This window comes from Anoplopoma fimbria, chromosome 19 (genome assembly GCF_027596085.1).
Source record: "Anoplopoma fimbria isolate UVic2021 breed Golden Eagle Sablefish chromosome 19, Afim_UVic_2022, whole genome shotgun sequence".
NCBI classification, from domain to species: domain Eukaryota; kingdom Metazoa; phylum Chordata; class Actinopteri; order Perciformes; family Anoplopomatidae; genus Anoplopoma; species Anoplopoma fimbria.
In genome coordinates, this window is record NC_072467.1 from 17,895,981 (window position 1) to 17,913,480 (window position 17,500).

General features: G+C 40.4%; 1 protein-coding gene across 2 annotated transcripts in view; it reads left to right on the top strand.

The window, feature by feature from the left end:
- LOC129107741 (cryptochrome-2-like) overlaps positions 1-17,500 on the top strand; it is a 49,923-nt gene that overhangs the window by 22,678 nt on the left and 9,745 nt on the right. For both annotated transcript variants that reach the window (XM_054619270.1, XM_054619271.1), the window contains exons 2-9: positions 1-103; positions 2,104-2,246; positions 6,010-6,194; positions 6,510-6,598; positions 7,038-7,178; positions 7,664-7,789; positions 13,912-14,097; positions 14,215-14,366. The exon at positions 1-103 is cut by the window's left edge and continues 6 nt beyond it. In XM_054619270.1, coding sequence (XP_054475245.1) covers positions 1-103; positions 2,104-2,246; positions 6,010-6,194; positions 6,510-6,598; positions 7,038-7,178; positions 7,664-7,789; positions 13,912-14,097; positions 14,215-14,366 — 1,125 coding nt within the window. The remainder of the gene's footprint in view (positions 104-2,103; positions 2,247-6,009; positions 6,195-6,509; positions 6,599-7,037; positions 7,179-7,663; positions 7,790-13,911; positions 14,098-14,214; positions 14,367-17,500) is intronic.

Sequence of the window (17,500 nt, forward strand, 5' to 3'; positions counted from 1 at the left end):
GCTGGAGGCTTTGGAAGACCTGGACAGCAGTCTGAAGAAGCTCAATTCCAGATTGTTTGTAATCAGAGGGCAGCCTACTGATGTTTTCCCAAGGCTTTTTAAGGTATGTATGCCTGCCTACCACCTGTCCTCTCTATGTGTCTCACGGACCAAAACACCAAAGGGCGCTGACCAAAACTTGTATCTTGTAACAGAGCGTTAAATCTTGTTAAATCATCTGTTTCTGCTACTACTTTGTTGTTTTCAATGTTGGCATTTTGTAAAAAGAAAAAAAAGAAGTCCAAATAAATCTTCAGTAAATGGGTAAAAAATTAAACCCCAAAGTGGGTTTTACATTTTTAACTACCTTAACATTTGCAAGTGCCTTCATCATTTCAACTAGTAATTGTAAAAGAAATGTTATTTTTATGTGAAATACACTCCTGCCTGGCTTCACTGTTTGAATGGTGTGAGTAATGTTAACCTGCTTTCATTATGGATGTTAGGCCAGTCTGGATTGTCAACCGTATAAAGAATGAAAAAATCTCCCAGTATTGGTTGAAACAGTGCAGTTCTAGCAGGCCGAAGACTAGATGTGCATAACCGCGGAGAAGGTTAGCTAGGCAGTCATTTTGTGGATTTATGCAGTAGGTGAAAAGTTGACACACTTGACAGACTTTTAATGGTAGCCCTGGTTTTCATAAGAATATAAAGAAATGTATAAGGGAAAGCATACATTATATACTAGGTTATGCTATAGGAATTTGGGCGAAGGCAGGGTACACCTAGGACAGATTGCCAGACTATTGTAGGTCTGCATGCCTGTGGAGTGTGGGAGGAAGCTGGAGAGATATCCGGAGGGAACCCACACTGACAATTATAACATGCAAACTCCACTCAGAAGGGCCATACAGCCCTGGATAGAACCCTTGCTGTGAGGCGACAGTGCTAGCCACTACACCAGTCATACCTACCTTGGTATTACCATAGTAGCAGCAGGGAGTTTCAAGATGGCAGTAAACACACAAATGCAAAGAGAAAATTTGAATTAAAAATCTGCCTTAAAATATTTGATGGTGTCTTTAGGCCCATTGTGCTGTACGGTAGTGAAGTATGGGATCCACTCAGTCATCCTAGCTTTACCTGCTGGGACAGACCTTCCAAACAATCTTCACAGGCAGATACACAGAAACACATCAACAAATGCATGTGGAGCAGAATAAGGTAGATATCCACTGAGAGTTAACATTCAAAAGAGAGCATGCAATTTATTTAACCACCTAAAATCCAGCCCACGAGGCACCCTCCAACGCCATCCAAACCAAAGAGCCGAGCCCAGAAAAGAGTCCCGGATATCAGCTGGTGCACGCTGACCAGGCACTCAACAACACTGCTTGCCAAACACCAGCATTATAGAAGAAACTACAAGCTAAAGTAGATTAGAATGTTATTTGCCCCTAAAAATAAATTATGAATTGGCAAAATATCTCTACTCTCTGAGATAGAAAGCGGAGACGTATACTAAATAAGCACAGGCTCACTGCCTACAAATAAAAAAATTAGTAGTTTGAAAAATAAAACTTCTGAAACCTTCCTCCAAATTTGTCTGTTTGAGTTTATAGAGGGAGTTTTAAAGTTTTATTAAAGAGTAGTACAATGCTCTGTCGTATTTTCTGCAACCAATGTACCTTCTGTTTACACCGCCACCTGCATGCTCGGTGTTCTTGAATAGTCATGTTCAAGAACACTAAATGCGGATGTAGCCTTAACCCCAAGGTTAAGGCTACATCCGCTCCCGAAGGCTGTGCCATTGTTGTATGAATGGGTGTAAATGGTTAGTCCTGATAGGCATGGTAGAGAGGAGATTTGTTTACGTAAGAGCTATGGAATATTATATCACCCACCTCAGGTGAAATACAAAAATGTGATGTTATCGTATCTGTATTGGGGCATGAGAAGCAGGTAATAATCAGTTATAGTATCGGCTGTAAAACAATATCCAGATCATCCCGCTAAAATATTCTGGCCTTTTGTCTGTCTCTAATTTTGTTTTCACTTTATTTCCATTTTTATTCTCTCTCTCACTCTCTTGGATTCTGTTTTTCTTTTTTTGCCTTGCTGCAGGAATGGAAAGTTACCAGGTTGACATTTGAATACGACCCAGAGCCTTATGGGAAGGAGAGGGATGCGGCAATAATGAAGATGGCCCAAGAGTTTGGAGTGGAGACCATTGTCAGAAACGCACACACCCTGTACAACCTGGATAGGTTCGTAGCATTCATTCATTCATTCGTGTGTCCGTGTATGGTATATATGTATATATATGTATATATGTATATATATGTATATGTGTATATATATATATGTGTATATGTATATATATATATATATATATATGTATATATGTATATGTATATATGTATATATATATATGTATATATGTGTATATATATATATGTATATATGTGTATATATATATGTGTATATATATATATATATATATATGTATATATATGTATATATATGTGTATATATGTGTATATGTGTATATATATATGTGTATATGTGTATATATGTATATGTATGTATATGTGTATATGTGTATATATGTATATATATGTATGTATATGTATGTATATATATGTATATGTATATATATATGTATATATGTATATATATGTATATGTATATATATATATATATGTATATATATGTATGTATATATATGTATATATGTGTGTATATATATATATGTGTATGTATATATATATGTATATATGTATATATGTATATGTATATATATATGTATATACAGTGGGTATATATATATATATGTATATATATATATGTATACATGTATATATGTATATGTATATATATATGTATATACAGTGGGTACGGAAAGTATTCAGACCCCTTTAAATTTTTCACTCTTTGGTTCATTGCAGCCATTTGCTAAAATCGAAAAAGTTCATTTTTTTTTCGCATTAATGTACACTCAGCAACCCATCTTGACAGAAAAAAACAGAAATGTAGAAATTTTTGCAAATTTATTAAAAAAGAAAAACTGAAATATCACATGGTCATAAGTATTCAGACCCTTTGCTCAGTATTGAGTAGAAGCACCCTTTTGAGCTAGTACAGCCATGAGTCTTCTTGGGAATGATGCAACAAGTTTCTCACACCTGGATTTGGGGATCCTCTGCCATTCTTCCTTGCAGATCCTCTCCAGTTCTGTCAGGTTGGATGGTGAACGTTGGTGGACAGCCATTTTCAGGTCTCTCCAGAGATGCCCAATTGGGTTTAGGTCAGGGCTCTGGCTGGGCCAGTCAAGAATGGTCACAGACTTGTTCCGAAGCCACTCTTTTGTTATTTTAGCTGTGTGCTTCGGGTCATTGTCTTGTTGGAAGGTGAACCTTCGGCCCAGTCTGAGGTCCTGAGCACTCTGGAGGAGGTTTTCTTCCAGGATATCTCTGTACTTGGCCGCATTCATCTTTCCTTCAATTGCAACCAGTCGTCCTGTCCCTGCAGCTGAAAAACACCCCCATAGCATGATGCTGCCACCACCATGTTTCACTGTTGGGATTGTATTGGGCAGGTGATGAGCAGTGCCTGGTTTTCTCCACACATACCGCTTAGAATTAACGCCAAAAAGTTCAATCTTGGTCTCATCAGACCAGAGAATCTTATTTCTCATAGTTTGGGAGTCCTCCATGTGTTTTTTGGCAAACTCTATGCGGGCTTTCATATGTCTTGCACTGAGGAGAGGCTTCTGTCGGGCCACTCTGCCATAAAGCCCCGACTGGTGGAGGGCTGCAGTGATAGTTGACTTTGTGGAACTTTCTCCCATCTCCCTACTGCATCTCTGGAGCTCAGCCACAGTGATCTTTGGGTTCTTCTTTACCTCTCTCACCAAGGCTCTTCTCCCACGATTGCTCAGTTTGGCTGGACGGCCAGGTCTAGGAAGAGTTCTGGTCATCCCATACTTCTTCCATTTAAGGATTATGGAGGCCACTGTGCTCTTAGGAACCTTGAGTGCTGCAGAAATTCTTTTGTAACCTTGGCCAGATCTGTGCCTTGCCACAATTCTGTCTCTGAGCTCCTTGGGCAGTTCCTTCGACCTCATGATTCTCATTTGTTCTGACATGCGCTGTAAGGTCTTATATAGACAGGTGTGTGCCTTTCCTAATCAAGTCCAATCAGTTTAATTAAACACAGCTGGACTCCAATGAAGGAGTAGAACCATCTCAAGGAGGATCAGAAGAAATGGACAGCATGTGAGTTAAATATGAGTGTCACAGCAAAGGGTCTGAATACTTATGACCATGTGATATTTCATCCATCCATCCATCCATCCATTTCCTTCCGCTTATCCGGGGCCGGGTCGCGGGGGCAGCAAGCTAAGGAGGGTCCTCCAGACGTCCTTCTCCCCAGCAACACTTTCCAGCTCCTCCTGGGGAACCCCGAGGCGTTCCCAGGCCAGACGAGATATATAATCTCTCCAGCGTGTTCTGGGTCTACCCCGGGGCCTCTTACCAGTTGGACGTGCCTGGAAAACCTCTAAAGGGAGGTGTCCAGGAGGCATCCTGATCAGATGCCCGAGCCACCTCAGCTGGCCCCTTTCGACGCGAAGGAGCAGTGGCTCTACTCCGAGCTCCCTCCGGATGTCTGAGCTCCTCACCCTATCTCTAAGGCTGAGCCCAGCCACCCTACGAAGGAAGCTCATTTCGGCCGCTTGTATTCGCGATCTCATTCTTTCGGTCACTACCCAAAGCTCATGACCATAGGTGAGGGTTGGAACGTAGATGGACTGGTAAATCGAGAGCTTTGCCTTTCGGCTCAGCTCCTTCTTCACCAAAACGGTCCGGTACAACGCCCGCATCACTGCTGATGCTGCACCGAACCGCCTGTCCATCTCCCGCTCCATTTTACCCTCACTCGTGAATAAGATCCCGAGATACTTGAACTCCCTCGCTTGGGGCAGTGACTCACTCCCAACCCAGAGGGTGCAATCAAATGTGATATTTCAGTTTTTCTTTTTTAATAAATTTGCAAAAATTTCTACATTTCTGTTTTTTTCTGTCAAGATGGGTTGCTGAGTGTACATTAATGCGAAAAAAAATGAACTTTTTCGATTTTAGAAATGGCTGCAATGAAACAAAGAGTGAAAAATTTAAAGGGGTCTGAATACTTTCCGTACCCACTGTATATATATATATGTATATATATGTATATATATATGTATATCTGTGTGTATATATATGTATGTATATATGTGTATATATATATATATGTGTATATATATATATGTGTATATATATGTATATATATATATATATATATGTATATATATATATATATGTATATATATATATATGTGTATATATATATATATATGTATATATATATATATATATGTATATATATATATATATATGTATATGTATATATGTATATATATATATATATATATATATATGTATATACATATATGTATGTATATATATATATATATATATATATATATATGTATATATATATATATGTATATATATATAGATATATATGTATATATATCTATATATATCCGACTAGTTTCTCCATACAGGAGGCGTCTTGAAGCTGTCATTACAAACAAAGGCTTTTGTACAAAGTATTAAATCAATTTCAGTAAGCGTGTTCAATACTTTTTCCCTGTGTCATTCCATTTTATTACACATAACTTAATTTCTGAACTTATTTGTTTGGTTTTCTTTGTATGTATGGATTACTTGGGTTGTTACCGACATCTGGTGAAAATTTCATGTCGATAGCACCTTTTAGAAATATATTTACTGGGACAAATGGTGACGTGTTACTTATTTTACCCGCTGTATGTATATGTGTGTATTAATTTGCACCACAACCATCATATCAAAGGTTAAGTCTGACACTGACTTTTTAGCATAACACAATGATATACTCTTTTATATGCTTGTATGTTCTGTTGGAAATTACTCTACTTTACTGTCTTTTCTATATTGGTCACAGGATAATAGAGGCGAACAACAACAGTCCTCCTTTGACTTTTAAGCGATTTCAGACCATTGTTGGCAGACTGGAGTTGCCCAGGAGACCTCTGCCTCCCATCACCCAGCAGCAGATGGACAAATGTCCCACTAAAATAGCTGACAACCATGATCAGCTATACAGTATACCTTCACTGGAAGAACTAGGTATACATGTTGTATTTCATTCTTAGAATTGAATATGCCAGCTGTATGACTCTTACTGCTGATGAGCAGAGCTTGGCTGTTATCATTATACTGAAGAACTAAATGACAGGACATGATTATATTTTTAATTTACTTTTAGTCGTACCTTAGTATGTATAGACATAAAGTTATTATTCGTCACATTAAAATACCACATTATTCAATTAAGTTTACTGTGTATATTATAACACCATGCAGTAGAGAAGGTTTGGTTCATTAGATAATAAATGCTTGATATATTTGACCATGGACCTCTCTTTGCAAATATGTATCCAGGCTTCAGGACAGAAGGTTTATCTCCAGCCGTGTGGCAGGGAGGAGAATCAGAGGCCTTGGACCGACTCAACAAACATCTGGACAAAAAGGTAAACCTTTTTAAGTTTATTTTTGTTCTTTACCTCTTAGTTGTGGGGCCAACCTATAATGTTTCTCTTCAACACTGTGGCTTTGACATTTGACCCTATTCATTGGTGCTGTTTGAGTTTGTTTGCAAACTGGATTTTTGTCTCAGCAATGGGATCAAATGCTGTAAATTCTAATCCTGAATTCAAATAATAATAAAATCTCAAATAATAGCCAAAGACACCAGGAACAAAATAAAGGCAATTTGCTAATCAAAGTTTGGTAAGAAACCTTGAGCTGGTGACATTACCTGCCCCAATTTAGAACACTTGGTAAACGAGGCATAATGTATCTGTCCATCGCACTAAGTCTGAGACAGCAATATTATAAGTGAAAGAAACGACATTACAATTTCTCAGATACTCACTTGTAAGCCCTCATTGTGTGCGTCTGTCTGTATAGGTGTGGGTTGCCAACTTTGAACACCCTCGTGTCAACACATGCTCTCTGTATGCAAGTCCAACTGGCCTCAGCCCCTACCTGCGCTTCGGCTGTCTGTCCTGTAGGGTTTTGTACTACAACCTGAGAGAGCTCTACATGAAGGTGCTGTGAATATTTTGTTATCTGTCAATTCTAATAATAAAAGTCCCAGTGAAATGCAAGTTAAAGAGTCTTGCGCTTCTGTACATTGAGTGGCTTATAATGTAGCGCAATACAGCGCTACAGAGGACTGTGGCTCTACACACATCTCCCTTGTAGCTTAAAGAAGAAGATTGATTGATGGGTGATTATTGGTTAATATTGGTGGTACTAGCATATGTAAGCATACATCATATTTTGTTTTACAGAACGAAAGGTCATTGGATTTTAAAATGACAAAAAAAACCAGTATAAAAATGCTTATATTATTAAATTGGTGCATAATATGACCAGGGATGTAATGTAAAAGGGTTAAAAGGGCATTTTCCATTTTATCTGGAATTTAATTGTTCTCTTTGACCATTAACTTTGTTATCACAACAATTGCAATAGTCTTTCTACTCTGTTCTTTACTTCAATCTCAATTTTAATCTTGTGCTCTCCCTCAGCTCCGTAAGCGTTGCAGTCCTCCTCTGTCCCTATTTGGCCAGCTGTTGTGGAGGGAGTTCTTCTACACAGCTGCAACCAACAACCCAAACTTTGACCGCATGGAGGGAAACCCCATCTGTGTCCAGGTGGGCCTTTGCATCACTCTATTTAAAAAAAGAAGAGGTTCACACTTAACAGGAAGGGAACTTGTCATCAACCATCATTTTTGGTCATAAACTTGTCAGCACTCTTCAGTTCAATTACATTATATATGTATAGCCCAATATCCTAAATGATAAATTTGCCTCACAGGGCTCTATAATCTGTACAACATCTGACGTCCTCTGACCTCGGACCCTCGCAAAGAAAAACTATGACAGAATATGACAGAAATTATACATATAATGATAAGTGATATGCTGTGGGTCAGCCAAATAGTGGCCGAAAGGGCCACGGTGGCAGGCACAACCACGGCCCAGGTGTAAACACAATCCATAGAAACACGCAAGGAGAGAAAGCACAATGACTATTGGTAAGAAGCCAAGTCAGTAACATGCATTAATAGGACATGAATGCATAAGAATAGGGGAGAGGAAGAGAGAAGCTCTGTATCATAGGAAATCCCACAAGAGTCTGGGCCAATAGCATATCAAAGGGCTGGTCCAAGGCAAGCCTGAGCCAGCCCTAACTATAAGCATCATCAAAGAGGAAAAGCTTACTCTTAAATGTGTTGAGTGTCTGTCCCCCAAACTGAAACTGGGAGCTGGTTCCACTAGAGAGGAGCACATTTTATATAACATAAAAAATAAAATAAAAACTTGTCAAGCACTACAGTGCAGAATGTATGGTTCAATCAAATTATTCACATTTTCATGGTTATTTTATTTTTGCCAGAATATATTTGCAATTTTTTGCAAAAAGTTTGTTTAAAATTTTTGTGAATCTATTAAAAATATAAAACGAAAAAATCACATGTACATAAGTATTCACAGCCTTTGCCATGACACTCAAAATTGAGCTCAGGTGCATCCTGTTTCCACTGATCATCCTTGAGATGTTTCTACAACTTGATTGGAGTCCACCTGTGGTAAATTCAGTTGATTGGACATGATTTGGAAGGCACACACCTGTCTATATAAGGTCCCACAGTTGACAGTGCATGTCAGAGCACAAACCCAGCCATGAAGTACAAGGAATTGTCTGTAGACCTCCGAGACAGGATTGTATCGAGGCACAGATCTGGGGAAGGGTACAGAAACATTTCTGCAGCATTGAAGGTCCCAATGAGCACAGTGGCCTCCATCATCTGTAAATGGAAGAAGTTTGGAACCACCAGGACTCTTCCTAGAGTTGGCCGCCTGGCCAAACTGAGCGATTGGGGGAGAAGGGCCTTAGTCAGGGAGGTGACCAAGAACCCGATGGTCACTCTGACAGAGCTCCAGTGTTGCTCTGTGAAGAGAGGAGAACCTTCCAGAAGGACAACCATCTCTGCAGCACTCCACCAATCAGGCCTGAGGGGCCAGATGGAAGCCACTCCTCAGTAAAAGGCACATGACAGCCCGCCTGGAGTTTGCCAAAAGGCACCTGAAGGACTCTCAGGCCATGAGAAACAAATCTGGTCTGATGAAACAAAGATTGAACTCTTTGGCCTGAATGCCAAGCGTCATGTCTGGAGGAAACCAGGCACCGCTCATCACCTGGCCAATACCATCCCTACAGTGAAGCATGGAGGTGGCAGCATCATGCTGTGGGGATGTTTTTCAGCAGCAGGAACTGGGAGACTAGTCAGGATCGAGGGAAAGATGACTGCAGCAATGTACAGAGACATCCTTGATGAAAACCTGCTCCAGAGCGCTCTGGACCTCAGACTGGGGCGAAGGTTCATCTTCCAACAGAACAACGACCCTAAGCACACAGCCAAGATAACAAAGGAGTGGCTTCGGGACAGCTCTGTGAATGTCCTTGAGTGGCCCAGCCAGAGCCCAGACTTGAACCCGATTGAACATCTCTGGAGAGATCTGAAAATGGCTGTGCACCGATGCTCCCCATCCAACCTGATGGAGCTTGAGAGGTCCTGCAAAGAAGAATGGGAGAAACTGCCCAAAAATAGGTGTGCCAAGCTTGTAGCATCATACTCTAAAAGACTTGAGGCTGTAATTACTGCCAAAGGTGCTTCAACAAAGTATTGAGCAAAGGCTGTGAATACTTATGTACGCGTTATATTTTTGTTGTTTATTTTTAATAGATTTACAAAAATTTTAAACAAACTTTTTTCACTTTGTCATTATGGGGGTATTTTGAGGAAAAAATTTAATTTAATCCATTTTGGAATAAGGCTGTAACATAATAAAATGTGGAAAAAGTGAAGCGCTGAGCTGTATACTTTCCGGATGCACTGTACATCAGCTGCATCGCCCATCACATACATATCGTATTGTAAAAGAAAATAATAAAAGAAAATATGACAGTATCAGCGGGGCAGGCACCAGACCGGACCAACAAAAGAATAGCACTAAGCCCCTGTTGTGGTAGCGGGGCGACAGGGGGGCCTGAATCCCCAACCCAAGGTGCAGGCCCAATTAAGTGATTTTTATTTTTTATTTTTTTTATTTTATATATTTATATATATATATATATATATATATATATTTTTTTTGTTCCTTCTTGTGTAGTATTGGCTGACTGGTTTGGTGAGCAGACCCTCAAGAGGGTGTTTGCTCATCATAGTCAGCAGTGTTTTATTGTTATGTTTTTGTTTTGAGGGTTGTAGGTTGAAGAATTCCAGCACCTATTCGATGCACCGCAATAACCACAGACCAGAGGGGACTCAGTCAGATTGTGTGTATGTTTGTCGGATGCATGTTTGTGAGTGTCAGATGAGGAATATGAAGGGATCATGGTATATGTGTGATAGCAGATATGCGTGTGTGAATGATGGTGTGTATCTTTATTGTGGGTGGTGGACAGGCAAAAAGACTTGATGAGTGAAATTTGTGTGGAAATTAAGAGTTAAGGGTATCGACAAATGGATTCCAAATTAAATCACAGTCTGTGGTTAGATTTTCTTTTTTTTTTTTATTGAGGCAGATAAATTTTCCATTGATATGTATTCAATTAGTAGATTTTTCCATAGTGTAATACTGATTTTGTGTCTTGATTTCCAGTTCTTGAAGATTAGTGAATGTGAATCCCATTATTTTTTTTTAAATCCCCTGTGTAGTGTACTATTTGAATGATCTTATATTGAATGAGTTGTATATTCGTGTTTGTGGATGTAGAAAATATGTTTTTACAGATATTTGTTCCAGAAGTCGGCACTGGGGATGATTTGAAGGTCTTTTTGTGAAGGAAGGGATATTGTTCGGTTGGATGCAGAGATTATCTTGTAGATTTTAGATAGTCATTTTTTTTCTTGTAGTGATGTTAAACAGGTCTGATGTTAGTGGAGGAAGATCTGAGTTAAATGATTTAATGTTGATTTTAGTCTGAATGGCGGATTTAACTGTAGATATTCTAAGAAGTGATTATCCCCAATGCCGTGCTACTGAACCAAATAAGAAGTATATTATGAAGGTATTATTAATAATGATGTGTTTGAGATATGTGATACCTTTACTAGACAATGATAAAAAATGTAGTGGTTTTCTGTTTAATTACAAGTCTGGATTGTTCCAGATGGGCGTTTGTTTATTAGGTGAGATTGTTGTGTTATATATTTGGTGGAATTTCCACCAGGCTATAAGAGTTGTAGCTATGGAAGGGTTTTTGAAACACGGATGGCTTATGAATGGTAAGTCTGAAATATCAGTCTTTACACAATGTCTGTTCTATGTCAGTCCAGAAGTTGTCAGATTGATTGGGATTTGTCCATTTGTGAATTTATTTGAGTTGATGAGCAATGAAGTAATTAGTAAAGTTTGGTGCTTCCAGACCTCTTTGGGTTTTGGATTTTTGTAAAGTGGTTTAGCTGGATTCTAGGTGTCTTATTTTTCCAGTAAATCTTTAAAATGATGGACTCTAGGGATTTGAACCAGGATGATGGAGGCTTGATTGGGATAATTGAGAATAGGTAATTTATCATGGGTAGTATGGTAATTTTGATTGAAGCAATTCTGCCGATGAGGGATATTGGTAGATTCATCATCATCAGGGGCGGCTGTGGCACATGAGGTAGAGCGCTTGACCTGCAACCACAAGGTCGGTGGTTCGAACCCCTCCACAGGCAACATGCCGAGGTGTCCTTGAGCGAGACACCTAACCCCAAAATTGCTCCCCGGGCGCTTCATTGCAGCCCACTGCTCCTCCGGGATGGGTCAAATGCAGAGAACTGAATTTCCCCATTGTGGGACTAATAAAGGCTTAATTATTATTATTATTATCATACGTTGAAGGTTGTCCTCTACTGTTTTGAGAAGTGGGTTAAAGTTTAGATGGACTAACTGACAGCCTGGGGGAAATGTTTATTCCTAAAAATGTAATATTACCAGTGCACAGAGAGATGGATGGTGTTTGGACTGCCACATCCCAGCTGTTGGGGCTGAGGGGGAGAATGGTGGATTTAGACCAGTTTATTGTGTTGTCTAAAATTTTAGAGAAGGCCTTTGAGAGGCGGATAGTTTCAGGTAATGAAGAGGAGGGATTTTGCAGGAATAGTAGAATGTCATCTGCATAAAGGCTGATCTTATGGTGTATATTTTAAGTTTGGATTCCGGTGATGTTTATTTTTTGACGGACGGCTGCTGCAAGTGCTTAAATGAATTTGGCAAATAAAGATGGAGAGAGTGGGAATCCCTGCCTAGTGCCCCTGTGCAAAGTGAAGCGTTGTGATATTATTCCAATGGTGGTGATCCAGGCCATTGGGGATGTGTAAAAAAAATCCTCACCCAGTGGATAAATAATTCAACGAAACTCAATATTTTTTTTTTAGTGTAGGAAATAAAAATTCCCAGTTTACCTTATCGAATTACTTTTCTGCATCTAATGATACTATGGCTGTTGGTCCGAGATGTGTAATGGATAAGTTTAAAAAAAGTCTGCTTAGGTTATTTGATGAGTGTCTTCCTTTTAATAAAGCCAGTTTGGTCTGAGTGGATGATAGATTGAGTTACTGTTTCAATTCGTGATGCTAGGGCGTTGATGAGAGATGGGGGGTGATAGCTTGATGGTGATGTTAGGTCTTTATCAGGTTTTAATAAATCAGGTTTTAATAAAAGAGAGATCGTAACAGTGTTCATATCCATTGGAATCTTTGGTTTATTTCAGCTGTTAATCTGTTGAAAACTGGGGCTAAAATATTCCAAAAGTGTCTATATAACTCAGCAGGGAAGCCATCAGGTCCTGGTGATTTATTGTTTGGCATGAGTTTGAAGGCATTGTGGAATTCTGTTATTATAAATGGATTCTGGAGTGGATTTGCTTGGTCTTCATTTAGTTGCGGTAAATCAATATTGCTTAGGAATGTGTCAATATCTTCTTGGGTTGGTTTATTTTTTGATGAATATACATTTTTATAAAAATCTTGGAAGGTCTTATAAATTTCTTCTGGTGTTTGCATTGTTTTCCCTGCTGAGTTCACAATCGTTGACATTGTTGTTTTTTCCTTGTTTTGCTTGATGTGGTTGGCCAGGTGTTTTCCAGATTTGTTACTGTATTCGAAATGTTCATGTCTGTGTAGGAGGAATTTAGTAGTCTTGTTTGTGTGTTCTTTGAGTTGTATTTGGTATTTCTGTAAATCCTTTTTACGTTGTGTTGTGAGGTTATTTGCATTGATATCATTTGCATTATCTTGAGTACCTTAAGTCTTTTTCCCTGTGAATTTTTTTTTCTGTGCAGGTTTAGTTGCATTCATTCACAGGTCCTCTCTCCATTCAGACGAATTGTAGCATGTGTCGCTCAGACCCTTTGGAGTAAGTTGCCAAAATTCAGTTGCTACAGACCCGTCACCCAGACCTCTGTGGTTATGAAGTAGATGCAAATATAGACCTGGCTGCCTGGGCTACGTGTGACGTTGACTCCGAGCCTGGTGCTGAAAAGTTGAGAATATTTAAACTTTTATGCCCGTTTTACGATCACTAGAAAACTGAAATGATGATGGAAAAGAGGAGTGTATGCTATGCGCATACCATACGAAAACAATGTTTTTGCAGGCGACGCGTATCTAACTCGCAACTCTGTGTGATCAGGGCCTTAGCGATTAAAAAGGATTCTCCTGCAGAGGGAGAGAATAATACATAGTTAATATCTCTGTCCTACACATGTTTGTTGTCAGATCCCATGGGACCAGAACCCAGAGGCACTGGCCAAGTGGGCTGAGGGTCGGACTGGTTTTCCCTGGATTGACGCCATCATGACTCAGCTCAGACAGGAGGGCTGGATCCACCACCTGGCCCGACATGCCGTGGCTTGTTTTCTTACCAGGGGAGACCTGTGGATCAGCTGGGAGAGCGGCATGAAGGTAGGGCGAAAACATTTTTGAGACTTGGTGTCTAGTTTTGAAGCCTCAATGTTCCCTTTAGGACCACATTTCAGTAAAAATCGAAATATTGTATGAATATATTGTGTGTTTCTGCAGGTGTTTGAGGAGTTGCTGCTGGATGCAGACTGGAGTGTTAATGCTGGAAGCTGGATGTGGCTGTCCTGCAGTGCCTTCTTCCAGCAGTTTTTCCACTGCTACTGTCCTGTTGGCTTTGGAAGGAGAACTGACCCATCAGGAGACTACATCAGGTAGACTTCATGCTGCTACTGATACATTATCTCCTACCATACCAAATAATCTTCATTAAACCACTGCAAACTCAGGGATGTTTCCTATGACACGGCCATTATAGGAAAATAATAATAGTATATACAGAGCCGTTGGAAGGGGGTTTTATTGTGAGAAAAACCTTAATCTCTTAAGATTATAAAGTCATAAATTAACAATAAAAAAAACTCAGGAAAATAGTGGAGCGCAAGATCACGGTAACGCCAGCTGCCATTATAATTTTGTTGCTCTAGAAGGAGTGTTAATATGGTAAGGATGGCCTCTTAGCGAGGCGAAGGTCCTGTAAAGATACATACTATTTTTTATTTTATGAACGTAATGCTCGATGGTTGTGCATTTTCCTTTATCCTCATGTAAAACCGGTTGCAGTACTTTATATTTTGCCAATGGGTTTTAAGATAAATCTTAGTGATTGCTACTAGGTGTCCTCTCTGACTGTTGGCCTCTGTGAAAGGTGAAGCTCCTGAAAGATACATGTGTTTTCTGCAAAAAGAAACACTATACAGACACTCAGCCTTTCAGAAACATTGCTGGGAATATCCCTGCTCTCTCTCTCTCTCTTTGACAAACACACACACACACAGCAAGCGCTGCAGCACATCGTCTTCTCTGTGGTTGACAGTCTTGTGTCCAAAAGTAAAAAACTGTTGAAAAAACAGACGTAGTCATCATTTCCAAATTTCACAACATGTTTTCACCTAGTTAAATATTCAATCCATATTTGTTGGCGTTGAGCGTTTTCACTGCAGTCAAAAAACTGTTTGCTCTCCCTCTTGCTGCTGAGCACACAAAGGGAGGCTCACACCTGTATAAGCGGACATTCGAAGTTCAATTTGAAAACCTTGATGGCCGTTTTAAACGTAGACAATTACATTCTGTACAGGCCTAGTGTGGCAATTGATGCTGACGCTGATGACTTTGTGTCACATGCATGTTTGACAGGGGAGGGGAAAGCAGACAGTGCCAAGTTCGATGCAATTACTGCACAAATAGCCTAATATTATATGTTAATTATTCAGGATTTTTATATGCCTCCTTGGCCGTGAGCATTAGGATTTTAGGTCTCTGCATCCGTCCAGTCCATTCTTGTGAACCCAGTATTTTAGGAACACCTTGAGGGAATTTGTTGTTGTTGTTGTTGAGGGATTTAGCCATAGAGGCATACAACTGTGAGGCTGTTATTATAGTTCTATTTAATTCTTCCCGAAAGCAGGACGGCGATGCTTTAGCAGTGGATGCTTCCATCTCACATATGCGCTGGTCGAGTCATTATACCAACAAAGTCACTTGTGACCATGCGATGACGTAGGGAGCATGCCACAGTACAAAACCCCCACGTCATCACGCAATCTGTTCCTTCTATCTTCTCACAATTGAGGACACTGATAGCAGGTCAATTTAGCTCGTTGCTTGTAGCTTGGTAACCTGAGGGTTGGTGCTTTGTTTATTCGTCCACTAGAAGGGGAGGATGCGACGACTGATGGTCGTCGCACCCTCCGTTTACTTCCAGATCTTTTGTCACCTAATTATAGCCACCTGCTTGCCCAGGTGGGAAACCTAGAGCCCCTCACTATCCTGGGCACAATGAGCAGCACAGCTGTGCTCCTCCCAGGTCAGCTTTTCAGGTGCCCAAAGCACCAGCCCCCTGTGGTTGCAATCAAGCCTGTAAAGTGTCATACACGGATCAATGGGTTCTATTCAGTGTATTTTTTAATTCAGAAGAAGGATTGCAGGTTTTTGCCCAATCATAGACCTGGCAGGGTTGAACAAGTGTTTAAGGTTCTGTCTTTTTGTATGTTGCAAATGGCAGATGTCCTCCAGACGGTGGAACAGGGGGCCTGATTTGTGTCAAGAGACCTCAAGTTCGCTTTCCGGGGACAGTCTTGCCAATTAGAAGTGATGCCATTCGGTCTCTCACTGGCACGAGGTGCGTGGCAGCCGCCGTTTCTCCCATGCAAGCCAGTGATTAACCAATCTTACCATACCTGGACAATTGGTTAATCATTTCTCCAACTGCACAGCAGGGAGTCAGAGTTACAGCTATGCTCCTTGGTCGTGTGAGCCAACTGGGCCTGACGGTGAACTACTCAAAGAGCAATGTTACACCCAGTCAGAGGGTAGGTTACCTTGGCATGACACTCGACTCAGTCAATGAGAGCCTTCCTTTCCCAGAAGAGAATGGAGGCTGATCAGCAACTTATAGGTTGCTGCCAGAGGGGCAGGGTTTGCCACTTTCTCACCCTGCTTCTCCTGCTGACAGCAGTGTCCATGGTCGTCCCTCTGGGTCTTCTTTCCCTACATCCCCTTCAAATCTGGGTCAACAGGCTCCAAGTGGCACAGGGGAAGGAACGTCGGGGTGTCCAGCTATTGTTGCCAGACATTAAAGCCTTGTAAGAGGGACCTTCTACGCTAATCGGTGGTAGCTTTTTTTTCCCAGGGGTGCACAAATGGTGAGGTACCAGAGAGCTGTTCGGTGGCCATCATTCTGTGTATCCTGTAATCAGTGTTGGATGGTGAATCGACCTTGAAGATGGGTCAACCCCTGTCCAAACAGAGGCTTTCTAATTGGATTGTGGATGTGATTCTCCATGGTTACAGGGCCTGACTGCCCATAGTAAGTGTCACTCTACTTGGAGTGTGTCCACATCCTGGGCAGCCTTGAATGTACCTTGGTTCGCTATTACCATATCAATGTGGCTGCTCCTCATGCCATGTCAGCGGCAGTCCCGTCAACGGCTTCCCTTCCTTAGTGTGGTAAGCATTCCTCATGACCTTGCTGGTATAAGTCATCCAGTGCTAAGGCTTATATAAGAAATAGAATGAGAGTTAAGAATGTACCAACGGTTCTATGAATTCTGGATGATCTCCAGAGTTGTCTGTCACTCGGAATCATAATGACTCGACCTGAGCATATGCGAGATGGAGATATACAGTGCTGAAGCACTTGAATCTGCCGGTTATCCAGAATTAATCGAACCCTAGTTACATTCGTAAATCTCACTTTGTAAAGTAAGAGAACAATTGTTTTTCTCGGAATATTACATCCCTCCCATGGCTTTTTTATTCATTTTTTTTACACAATGGACCTAATGCA